At 42.4% G+C, this 13,163-nt stretch overlaps 1 protein-coding gene across 1 annotated transcript; it reads right to left on the reverse strand.

Moving 5' to 3' along the window:
* LOC135463731 (alpha-amylase-like) lies at positions 1-12,883 on the reverse strand. The gene is made up of 5 exons (XM_064741142.1): positions 12,740-12,883; positions 10,347-10,486; positions 3,270-3,421; positions 999-2,152; positions 1-146 (listed from the first exon to the last, which is right to left on the reverse strand). Exons 1-5 carry the CDS (start codon positions 12,777-12,779, stop codon positions 133-135), a joined length of 1,500 nt encoding a protein of 499 aa, XP_064597212.1. The 5' UTR covers positions 12,780-12,883; the 3' UTR covers positions 1-132.
* Positions 12,884-13,163: the final 280 nt, after the last annotated feature.

The following is a 13,163-nucleotide window of genomic DNA, read 5'->3' on the forward strand; positions in this document are numbered from 1 at the left end:
GATCAAGTGAATTTTATTCACATAAAATACGGTTAAGAAATTTGACAAATCATTTTGACTTGAACAACACTAATCACCTGCTATCACCATTGCCTCGTCTCTTCACCAGACACCCAAAGCTATGTGTCCATCTTACAACTTGGCACCTGCAATGTAAATTGTAAATAATACCATATATATATTGGTCACACATTTGCCTCGAGCAAAAGTTCAGAAAAAAAATGTTTTGGAAATTTATGGTAACGCTTGTGTTAAAGTTGTCAATGGGTAATGTAACGGTACAGTGTAGAGCCCGGTATGATGAATGAATTTAAAATAGATAACAAATTAGATAAGATTTCAACATCTGGATACTTTCTCATAGTGTTGACCTCAATGCTTAGTTATAACACAAGGTAAAGCCGATACAACAAAACAGGTCCAGAGGCCGTTGAAGTATTTATTCATTATCTGTTTCAAATCTGCGAGACCAGTTATTCATTATCATTTATAATGATATATCTAAGTAGAGTAAAACACGGTAATTTATACAATAGTGTCGCAAATGCCAGGGTTATAGTATCACGAAAGTCTGAAGGTTTCTAAGGTACCTGACCAGATGCGGTGGTTTGCAGATTGCCTTTCCTGGCATTTAAGCGAAAATATTACTGAACACGGCATAAAACATTCACCAAATAAATCACACAGGTAAATTCCTGAACGGTTTAAGGAAACTATTTCGTTTGATACGAAAATTTTGAGCTTTGACTTTAAGGTCTACTTTCCCTCGTATCTGTGAATGACTGATGCTTGCTCAAAATGCAAACTTAAATAACGAACAGGCCTAAAAAAAAGCTATTTCCGTGTCAATTTAAAATAGCCTTAATTTCACAAGTATTTCGCCTTCCTTGTCGTATAAAACTGACATGGAATTGAAACTTGGGTCTCCAGCTTTCAAAACAAACATTCTACCCAAACGGAGGCAACGTGGTTTTCCAAATTATAGATCGAAAACTTACCAACATGTATGGCCACCATTGGATCTTCAGAGCGATGCGAAACAGAAAAATGTGCCCGATGATCACTGCCTACAGTAATCGTCTTTCCCGTGCACCGGTTGCCTTCTTTGTTTCCGGAAATCACGTCACAGTAGTTGCCCCCTGGAAGTCCTGTGCTCAGACTTGTATTGAGGTCAAATCCTTCCAGATTCATCACGATGAACGCTTTGTTCCCGCGAGAGAAGGCGATCTGTTTTCCGCCATTGTCCCACCAGTTGTTTACACTTGTGCCATAAGCCGATCTTCTGAAGGCCACCATGTTGTAGATCTGCCGCCATCGGTGTTCACAGATCCAGCCGTTTCCGCATGTGTCGTCTGAGTTGACGCTGACGTCTTTGATGCTCATGTCGCCGTTATGTGGGGGTCCTTCGTCCGATCCTCGGAAGTTAAAGGAACTCATAACCTTTGGATAGCCATAAGAGTGCGCCAACATGAAGGCGTTAGCCAGTTTGTACAGACGACTCTCAGAGTGAGTCAAAACAGACCCGCCGCCTCCGTGGCCACGCTGATTATCGTGGTTGTCGATGAACACCACAGCGTCGAATGGGCTGACCATATTACTCCAAGAGGAGCCGAAGGTTTTCAGGTTCTTCAAAGGAAACCTCCCTCTGAAAGCATCAGCCAGGTACTTGCCATATGGGAAACTCGTAACACGCCCTGTGCCAAGATATTCCGCCTGACCCACCGCCTCCCCACCCATGTCGATGACTTCTTGGAAGACAAAAGCCTTACCACCGGCATGAACATTTTTTGTGCGGCTGAGAATGGCACCGATGTCTCCTGGCCACATGTGCTTGGCGGCGTCAATTCTGAATCCTGCAACGCCAAGGTCGATTAGATGGTTCAAATAACCAGCCACCTTCTCTCTAACGTAGTTTTTGCCGCCGTTCAAATCTGCGAGACTAACAAGGCGACAGTTTCGAACTTGATTGGCGTCGTTATAGTTCTCTATGTTCATGCTTCCCGTATGGCATACGTCGTTTCCGTGGAAATCATATCCCGAGAAAGGCACGCCGGGGTAGCTCAAGACATTGCCATCGTAGTGCGTGCCGGCCGTTCCGATACCAGATCCGCCCACGCCTGTCATGTGATTGATGACGGCATCAGCGTAAATTCTGTAATGAAAAATTCACCATTTCGGCTACGAAACTCTCAGCCTGCTTTTCAGTATTAATATACATTAAAGGGGCTAAAGTTTCTTCCACGTCTGAGCTGCCCATTTTGCATGATTCTGAGACTTCCTATGATCTTAGAAAAGTGTTTTGATATCGTGCAGGAGAAAAAGTAATTTTCAGTACTAAAGGTAATATTTCATGACATGTACCGCTAAAATACACGTTTCTTTTTAACAGGATACATTTACCCAAAATGGTATATCCCTCAACCGCGACAAAAAATAAATTTTTACATTTTCACAGACTAAGACAGTGTTGCAGAATAATTTTATTTATACGCGGAGAGAGATTTGAAACATTCCTCCAAGGAAACTACAACGCATTACAAGGCGCAAAGGTTATTGCCTAAACATTTTCTCATGTCGGCTTTCTCTCCGGCAGTATGTGGTAAGGTCTTGCAGCAACCTGCTGATGGTCGTGGGTTTCCGCCAGGCTGTGCCCGGTTTTCTCCCACCATAATGCTGGCAACCGTCGTATAAATGAAATACTCTTAACTACGCCGTAAAACACCAATCAAATAAATGAATAAGAAATTTGCTACAGTTTTCGCATAATCGTCAATCAGTATAGGCTGAGCTGGCCAATATACGGAAGGGGTTCAGAAGTTGAAGGGATAATTTGTTTCGGCCCCCATAGGAGCCTCGTCATGTCAGCCTGGTCCTAATTTTATATGTTTGAGAAAGCCTACTTTGCCTAAAACTACCATACCTATGTACGGTATACCACGTGACGGCTTCTAGTTCTAGTCATTGCTAAAGGTCAAAAGACCGTTTTTTTTTCAAGCCAGATTGCGGACCCTATGTACCTTAATCCAATGACAGAACGCTAACTCCATGTCCTTTGCTAATTTTGCCTGGTTAATTCATTTAGAGGAGTATTTCTGTCAAACATTTTTTTGTAAAACCTGAGTTCTTTTTTTTTTATATATATAATGCGCTCTGAGTAGAACAAGCCAAGCTGTTAAGCGGCATATTAACGTTGTATTTTGGTATTTATAGGCAGAGTACCAGAACTAAACTTGAATGAGGCCGCAGTTATTTGTTTCTTCATGTCTTACTTGACTCCGGCTTTGTTACACCTGGACACCATGTCTCTGAAGTCGTTTTCATTTCCACTCCGGGTGACGAGTTTGTAGCTAACCGGCTGGTAACGTTCCCACCATGGACGGTTCGGGTTCGTGACAACACGATTTTCACTTGGAGGGGAAATCTACATTTGAAAAGATACAACAACAACACATATGATTGATAATAATTGCAATTTGATTAGTTTGCCAAGCTGCGATATAGCGCTGATATAGTTTACCCTTCCGGAAGTAATACCATCGATCAAAAATATAGGACACAATTCTGTTTTTTCCCTATTGCCATTAGTTTTGGCCCTACAGGATAATTTATTTATTTGATTGGGTAACTGTACCAGTTATCGGCAACCTAACTAATACCTCGCATCGCTGTAGCTTTCCCTTGGAAACGTACGCCATCTCGCTGAAATTATATATGTAGTCATCTTTGACATGGTAGTCTATCATCAAATACTTTTTGATAATCGAGTGTCACTTTGTATCAAAGAAGAAAAACATAGCTTAAACCCTACACACAGACGTATGGAACTGAAGACTTAAGACCAAATTAGAGACTTTTTTGATTAGAGACCAAAAATACGCTACCGGTCTGGCAACAACCTGCGGATGGTCGTGGGTTTTCCGCGGGCTCTTCCCGGTTTCCTCCCACCATAATGTTTGCCGCCGTCGTATAAGTGAAATATTCTTGAGAACGGCGTAAAACACAACACAAATAAACAACAAAAAATAAATACGCTACCAAACTAATTCTACAAAAAAAGAAAACAGTTTATTGCGCCTCAGTTGATTTCACATAGCTCGCACATGAACGACTCGTCAGAGGATGTCCCAGAACAACCCTCGTGGGCCCAACACCCACAAATCAAACAATGGATCCAAGACTCCCCATTCTTCGACTGGCTGAAGTACTCCCCGCAATACAGGCATGGGGCATCGTCATTTTCTTCGGTTGCTTTCATATTTGGGTCAACACTCTGAGATGATGTTGGGATGAGGTTGCTTATTTTCTTTGCTCTGTAACGAGGCCATTTTCGATTGTCGTTGCGGGGTGGGTTTCTGTCCAGCATCTTCTTCCCTCTGTTTTCCCTCCTCTTTCGTTCAGCCTCCTGTTGTGATTCAGTTCCTTCCGCCTTCTACTTGTACATCTTTTGCCATTCTGAGGGGAGACGGCATACGGGAGTTGTTTTTTTTTTGATCTAGTGTCATTCCTTTTTGTGTTCTTCGATGGGCAGAACAAGTGCTTTGAGAAAGCAGGTGACACACTGGCCGCTCTCGACATATGTTTATCATATGAGAGGATACGCCCGCTGTATTTGAAGCATTTTCACTGCCACTATTCTGTGACACCAGTGAAAGGAAGCCATCCTCATTTGTTTCCGCTACGATGACATCTGTTGTGAGAGTTGTGGAGGATGCATTATTCGCCAGAATACTGTGAAGAGGTGCCTGCTGCTCTTCCTCCCATCCAATCAACTCCTGTGGTACTGATTTTGTTGCACCATTAATCCCCAAGCAAATCGAGTTGTCAGTATTTTCAGCGGCATGACCTACTGTGTGCATTATTGTTTCGAGTAACAATCTACTCTCAAAGGGACATCACTCTCCATTCGTCGTGATTTGATTGGTTAATGTCGGGTAAACTTACATCCAAATCCTCAATGACGGACACTGGCGAGAGTTGATTCGTGGAGACTGGTCGAACGTCGACAGTAGTTATCTGGGATGTGTTTTCTTCCACGCTATCCACCTCACCACATTTTATTCTTAAAGTATTAAGTAACATGTCAACATCTTTTGTCGTGGCCAACATCTAGCAACTTGTGTATCACGGAAAGTTTGTCGTTTCTGTTACAAGCGCTGATTTGCTGGAAGCAGATGGATAATGTTCTCTGCGGCTTTCAGTTAAACACTTTCTTTAATCCACTGCATCAGGGTTGAAGGGGAATAACCTACATGCCTTGCATCCATTTGCTATAGCTACCGTGGAAACTGAATTCAGAGCATGGTCTAAAAGTGGCGCAATGTCCTTTCTTGACAGAGTTTTCCCTGGGTGTTCAATCTGCCATGCCCTAACGTTTTTTTTTTGTTTATTTGTTTTTTTTTACCATAGACGCTGGAGTGGTCGGAAGACGGAAACGTCGGCTGGCTGGAGGATATGCGTTGCGTTTGGGAAGAGACAATACAAAATCACCCCCTGCTTAGAACAGAGCTCGCTCAGGTGGAAAGTAAGGTGTCCTTTTGGCTGTCCACAATGAAAAGGACACGGAGTTTAACGTGATGTTCTAACAGCCATGGATACAACACATTTGCCACGTGCTCGTAAAAGGTTTCTGATTTCATTCACCCAGAATCTGACAAGCCTATTGCCCAGGTGTCGGGGACTGAACGCACGCGGTCATTCGGTGGTCGTGCGTATGGGTAAACTATCATTCACGTTGAACGTACCCAACACTGTAAGAGTTTCCTTCTCGTTACCCGATGCAGTTTCATAAATATTCTTCCAGCCCTTTGGTCCTAAGACTTTACCTCTCTTAGGACACATCTGATAGTTGGTCGCGTCTGCATTAACAAGGCCAGCCCCATCAACTAAGATATCTCGATGACGTCCCTTTGCCAGACTCTATTCCAAACCTTTAAACCATTTTCGTATGTTCTCCTCACTCACCCCAGCCCTCGCCTTATTTACAGTTTCAGCCGATCTCTGTGTTATATTAGGATATCTTCTCATGAAAGCCTTAAACCATGTTTTTCTCGGCCTGCCATCCCGGAAAGGAGTTTTTCTCTTATCATCTTTCACGATTTTTATAACTGTGTTCAGGACATCCGTTTTCATTCCTGGAAATCCAGCCTTTGACAGCACAGTGATCCAGGTTGCAAGCTCAGTTTCTTCGTCCTCCGTCAAAACATTACTAGGACCCATTTTGCGCTGTTCAGGAACACGGCCTGCCAGTTTATCTTGGAGTGTTCCACGGGGTACTCCATACTGTCAACATGCTGCTCGCTGGCTGGCACCACTCCTTACTGCAACGAGGGCCATCTCCATGCTCTCAGCCGCATAATTCAGCCTTATCGACATTTTCTGTAAATTGAAGAGAGTAATAACAGGAAAAGGTAACATCACCTCAATAGACAAACCCAATCCCCAGAGCATTCAGTTTGTTAAAGCGTATAATCTAGCTTCAATTCCAATTACTAGCGCTTGTTATTTGCAAATTTAAATAATTTTCATGTGGTAATTTTTTTATTTCAATACTGCATAGAAATGTAGCACAGATGAATGCAAGACAAGTAAGTTAAGTACAGTAAATTTGGTGGCAACTGTTTACATCTGGGGTATTTACAAAAGTGTGCGTGGGAGTGCTTGTATCAGATGTAACCATGAGCCACTGCTAGGAGAGTGTGTCTGAAGTCATGGCACTTATCACAGACCTGGTGATGAACCTGTATCAGTTGAATCTGATGAATTTCATCAGTTGAATTAGAGATACGTTGTGCACAGCACTTCATAATATATTTTTACAACGTGACTACATAAATATAGGAGTAATACTTATAAAATTGACATATACAAAAATAAATGGCTTTATAACTACGGCCGATGACTGAGTGACATCAAAAAATACACAATGCCAATTATCGGCCACCCCGGCCACTGAATATTGTCATTATTTCAACAAATCTCGATTAAAATCAGATTAATTTGACACCTAAACATATGTTTATCATGTTTCACAGAAAATATTCCGTGTTTGCCATCTGTTCAGTCATCGGCCCTCCCAACCGAAGACTAGATTTTTCTTCTGAAGTACAGTGTCGGTTATCGGCGATCAAAAAATCGCCGTTTACTCAAACCCACGTGTGCTATTTGTGCTCAAATTGACGTAATTTTAATCCCCCATATGAAAAATGTACTTACATGGAAATGTGGGCGTTTATTTCCGCAGATGTAGATATTCCCCGCTGACTGGCAAGGTATCGCTTAAACGTTAAAGTAGTGGTAAAACGCGAGAATTTGAAGTATCGATTTTTGCGCCCCTGCTCAACTCAAACGGTCGCCTGCTTTCTAGGCACTGGGAAAGCGAGGCACAGGGAGAAGTCCGTAAATTTGTAAGACACCAATAATTTGCACATGCGCATTTTTTTATTCTTATTTTCATTCATTTGTTTCACAATGGCCGATAATTAGGTGGTGGCCGATAACTGATACAGTTACCCTGGAATATTTCACTGATACGACGGCAGCCAGCATTATGGTGGGAGGAAACCAGACAGAGCCCAGGTGAAACCCACGACGATCCGCAGGTTACTGGTAGACCTTCCCGCGTAACGTAAACTTTTAATCAGCATTCAAACGGCCTACACAATGATTATAAGCGTCATGTCTGACATTCATACACCATTAGTAGTCCGTAAAAGGCGTTCCAAGTCGATAATCGCAAGATCCATTTCCAAAACAACGTTTAACACTAGCTCCCAAAGACAAAGGTATGTAAGAAATTATACAAATAAGAAATAAAGCCGGTAACACACAAGAGAGAAGCGGTCATCAGTTTTCAATGATGCCGGGCAGACAGTGGATATTCCAGGCATGAATTCCATGTCAAAGTTCAAATTCGTAGCCCGTGAATGAGTTCCAGGTCATACAACAATTAAACAAGTATCTCAGTCGCACTTTGATTGCAACTGTTCATAAAGGCATCATGCTGATGTAATTAGCATGGCTACCTTTACGGCCCCTAGCCCCAGGTTAAGCGGTATTAGATACAGTTCGAAAATGACGAGCGTTACAGACCATAACCGATCAGATTATGATTCAAAAGTAACGGACGATTACGTCTTTCCCGTTAATATGTAAAGATCTCATGCTACAAGAGGCGCCATCTATGATGTTACACATGACATACACGACAGACGGTTGTAATGGGCAACCATTGTCATCTATGTTCTTAAATACCATGTACGTGATAGATATGTACATAGGGATAGCGCCGTCTATGTGGTTGATCACAGTGCAGATCGCCAGAGATTCTGAACGCTCGGTCCATGCTGACAAGGAGCCTACGGTACTGTATAATTTGTAAATAGTCAAAATCATACAACTGTATTTACGACCATTATGATAGGCCTACTGATAAATTCTTGATTCACAGTATGGCGTTAAACAAGAACGAAGTAAAATAACTAAATATAAGAACTGGGTTTACGGCGGGGTAGGCCTAGAGTGACCCTTAATACAACACAGATAGTGCTGAAGGTTGCATTGGGAATTTGCCTCGTGATAATTGACCTGGAACGTCAATGCTGGTTTACGGCTGGTATACGAATGTCTCTTTTGACGCTTGGAATCTATTTAGGCTACAATTTTTGTTAAATTTTGTTATTTTTTTTTAAATTTAACTAGTGCAATGATGGTTGGAAAGAATTGCGTCAGAAACTGTTGAATATCACTAATAGAATTGTAATGTCATCACTGCCTAAGTTGGATTGACAGTTTTCGACACTGCACATGCCTGACTCTTTTTCAAGTGCACACAAAAAACACTTGTGCTCCATGGACACAAACTTGTGTTCTTTCCATCAAAGTCTTTAGTCACATTTGAATTCTATCTTGCGTTCAATTAAAACAAGGTCTTGCTTGTGTTTTAGTTTTCTAGAACTCAGTAGTGTCCCCCATTCATATTTATTTGACACACGCTTGTGTTTGGGTAACACATGTTGGTGTTGGAGGTAACGTGTTTCTATGTTGAATGAAACAATGTTGTTTAGTTAGATTTCAACACAGAGTTTTAGTATGTGTGTGTGGGAAGTCGATCGTATGAATGGTTGTGGAAAAAATGAAATGACAGACAGAGAAGGTCACGCACACACATACGCTCCAGGCTTCTTCCTTTCGAGCTAGACTTTAATTCCTTTTTTGCATCTGTTTAATTTACTAAACGTCTAGCCATGGAATGATAAGCATAAATATCCTAAAGCCAAGAGAAAAAGTATATAGTTTGTTATCACGCTAGAGTGATGGCCGTAATATCAATTATAGATGGTTTCTATTATACGATAAAAAAAGTCAAGAATTATAAAACAAAAGCATTCTGGTAAAGCTGAAAAGGTCGTGTAACAGCTTGAACCAAGGTCAAATGGCTGTGTCTTAATTAAATAAAATTTAAATTTTTTCTTGTTCCATTCATATTTCGTGAAAACTACCAGCTGTGGGTATTATTCACAAGGGATTCCCTCCCAGCGATAAAGAAAACAGTTCATAAATTAAAAATTATAAAAATGATAAAAAAAAACAATGAAAATAATTTTGACCTTTTATATGTCAGACATTTAAATAGTGAAGCACAGAGAAATAGTTTAAGCAAAATTGACGGAACAGTCATTGTATTGTATTACATATGTATTAAGTCCTTAAGTCACTCTGAACTGATTCGTGTATTCTAGTCTTAATTTCTACCTTTGCAATGATGTTTTGTACGCAAAATGGTGATGTAGTACTCATCTAGCTATTACAAGAGAGTTATCGTTAATCCAGACTGGACCCAAGTCGCCAATGCGCCAAAAGTGCAGTTTCGCAATGTACAACACTAGCGTTACCGTTACTGGTTAAGTTGTATAGGGCGTCGCCCTCGCTGCAGGTGATATACTTACATGTATAACCAGTGAGTTTGTCACTTCGAGGCAAGGTCTGGGCTATCTCGGCTTTGGCGTGCGCTTTAAATTGCCAGTAAACTATCAATAGTCGGTGGTTTTCTCCCTGATCTACTTAGTATCCAATATAAAGCTTTTGTGATAAATGACACTATTGTACTTTAATTCTCTTTACTGTTTCAATCCAACCTTTTGTCACTGAGCTCAAAAACATAATCCGACGTTGGTTTCGACTTAGAAAACGTCGTAACTCAGTCAATTGGTAACTTCTGGTTTAAACGCTGATCTTACTGTTGTGATGTGACAGGGTATCCCTGTACGTGAAAAATGATTTACATGTTTTTTTGGTAAAATGCGCCGTACTTCTCTGTGACGTTTTATGGCTCATGTTTTGTGTTTTACCTGGACACCACAGTAGCCCTTGGGCCCTAAGAAACGCTCACATTCCGCGGCGATGTCTTTCCATTTCCACTCAAACAGATGCACAAAGGCGCCGCGTCCATCCGAGCAGTGTTCATTTGAGTACGGGCTTGCCGACACAGCTGGAAAAAAAAGCAGAGAATAGGTTAATGGAAACACTGTTAGGTCGGTTATGATAAACATTGCTGGGCGATTACTGGCAGAGACTGCTGGATGAGTAGTGGCAACCACTACTGGAGGAGGAGCGGCAACTACTACTAGATGAATAGTGGCAACCACTGCCGGATAAGTAGTGGTATTCCCTACTGTATGACTTGTCGCAACCACTGCTGGGTGAGTGGTTGAAACCACCACTGGATGATTAGTCGCAACCACTGCTGGGTGAGTGGTGGAAACCACCACTGGGTGAGTGGTGGAAACCACCACTGGGTGAGTAAGGGCAACCACTGCTGGATGAGTGGTGGCAACCCCATGCTTCATGAGTAGGGGCAACCACTGCTGGATGAATGATGGCAACCCCATGCTTCATGAGTAGGGGCAACCACTGCTGGGTGAGTGGCGGAAACCCCTGCTTCATGAGTAGGGGCAACCACTGCTGGATGAGTGATGGCAACCCCTGCTTCATGAGTAGGGGCAACCACTGCTGGATGAATGATGGCAACCCCTGCTTCATGAGTAGGGGCAATTACTGCTGGATGAGTGGTGGCAACCCCTGCTTCATGAGTAGGGGCAACCACTGCTGGATGAATGATGGCAACCCACTGCTTCATGAGTAGGGGCAACCACTGCTGGGTGAGTGGCGGAAACCCCTGCTTCATGAGTAGGGGCAACCACTGCTGGATGAGTGATGGCAACCCCTGCTTCATGAGTAGGGGCAACCACTGCTGGATGAATGATGGCAACCCCTGCTTCATGAGTAGGGGCAATTACTGCTGGATGAGTGGTGGCAACCCCTGCTTCATGAGTAGGGGCAACCACTGCTGGATGAATGATGGCAACCCACTGCTTCATGAGTAGGGGCAACCATTGCTGGATGAGTGGTGGCAACCCCTGCTTCATGAGTAGGGGCAACCACTGCTGGATGAGTGATGGCAACCCCTGCTTCATGAGTAGGGGCAACCACTGCTGGATGAGTGATGGCAATCCCCTGATTCATGAGTAGTGGCTGGATGAGTGGTGGAAACCACTGTTTCGTTGTCTGAGTCATTAGAATGCATTCTGTATTTGCGGTAGGTTATTCTGTTGAATGTAGCACAAATATTCAATTCATTCCACAAAAACACTAACGGTATATTATGTTGAATATGACACGGTATTACGTTATAATAACAGAATACATTCAAGTCTAGCATCACTCAGACAGCAGCTGGGAATGTGTCTCAGCAGCCCGCGAATGGGCATAACTTCCCCCCGGTTTTCTCCCACCATAATGCTGCCCGCCATCGTATAAGTGAAATATTTTTAAATACGGCTTAAAACACCTATCAAATAAATAAATAAATAAATAAATAAATAAATAAATCAACTAAATCTAACAACAGATGTTCTGTTAAAATTTACCTCTCACCAATGCGAGCGCTTTGAGTTTAAATCCAGTTCATTCGGGCTTCCTCTCCGGCTGAACGTGGGAAGGTTTGGTAACGGAATGCTGGCGAGAGTCGTATAAGTCAAATATTCTTGAGTACGGCGTACAACACCAATCGTACAATAAATGAATTAAAAGGTAAATAAACTCCGACGTATTTAAAGGTAAGGGGTACAGTACCAAAGAAATAATGTTGAACTCAGCTGAACGAAGGGTTATCACATCCCTAAGGCAGTGGTCAACCATATTTCATTTTCCAGGTTAATACAATTTCTTAAAACAAATTTCTTAATATTAGTTTTATCGACCCTGATCGTCCATTTTGGTTGACGGCGGGTATGGGCCTACGAATGATTTTTTAACAGATGACGGAAAGACACAAGAGATGTTTCTTTCTTTCTTTCATTGGTGTTTTACGCCGTACTCAAGAATATTTCACTTATCCGACGGCCGTCAGCATTATGGTGGGTGGAAACCGGGCAGAGCCCGGGGAAACCCACGATCATCCGAAGGTTGCTGGGAGACCTTCCCACGTACGGCGTGAGAGGAAGCCAGAATGAGCTGGACTTGAACTCACAGCGACTGTATTGGTGAGAGACACCTGGGTCATTGCACCGGGCTGACGTGCTAACACCGTCGGCCACGGAGGTACAGCACAAGAGATGTTCTAGTCATATAACTGTAAAGCTACTTTTTGTTTAATAACCGGCTATTTGTATTTCAAAAGATGGAAATTTGCGGCATTCAGAAGATTCGCTCTCGCTAATATTTGGAAGGTTTCAGGACTTACCTGCCAAGACAAGTACCACGATAAGTGTGATTCCCAGCATTGCGTTGGGGTTGTTTCTGTTCGAAATCAGAGCTATCTTCTGAGATATATCCTCATATAAGTAAATATATACGCTAAATTTGCATATCTATGAAGAGGAGTGGCAGTGCGATAATTTACAGGGAATATATGCGGTCTACTCGTATCTTGCCATGAGCACTTGATTACATCTCAGCAACTTTATTTCAGCCTGGCTGATAGGCGCATTCACACTTTTGTACGGCTACATAACACCACGTGTCACCTGAGAGCATAGCATGATTGATATGAGAAAAGTACAGCTGTGTCAGGCCGTACACAGTATAATCACGTACAAAAAAAAATAAAGACGTACAGCAAAGAGAGTAAAACCAGAGCAACACCAGCTGTGTGATAGCTGGCAAAT

This window comes from Liolophura sinensis, chromosome 3, assembly GCF_032854445.1.
Source record: "Liolophura sinensis isolate JHLJ2023 chromosome 3, CUHK_Ljap_v2, whole genome shotgun sequence".
In the NCBI taxonomy this organism is placed as follows: Eukaryota; Metazoa; Mollusca; class Polyplacophora; order Chitonida; family Chitonidae; genus Liolophura; species Liolophura sinensis.

Bases quoted from the DNA above. Each gene is read 5' to 3' on its own strand.
- LOC135463731 (XM_064741142.1), bottom strand. From the start codon at position 12,779: ATGCTGGGAATCACACTTATCGTGGTACTTGTCTTGGCAG. The intron at 10,487-12,739 runs GTAAGTCCTGAA...TTTTTTTTCCAG, and splicing joins CGTGGTACTTGTCTTGGCAG to CTGTGTCGGCAAGCCCGTAC. The intron at 3,422-10,346 runs GTAAAACACAAA...TTTCAAATGTAG, and splicing joins AGGGCTACTGTGGTGTCCAG to ATTTCCCCTCCAAGTGAAAA.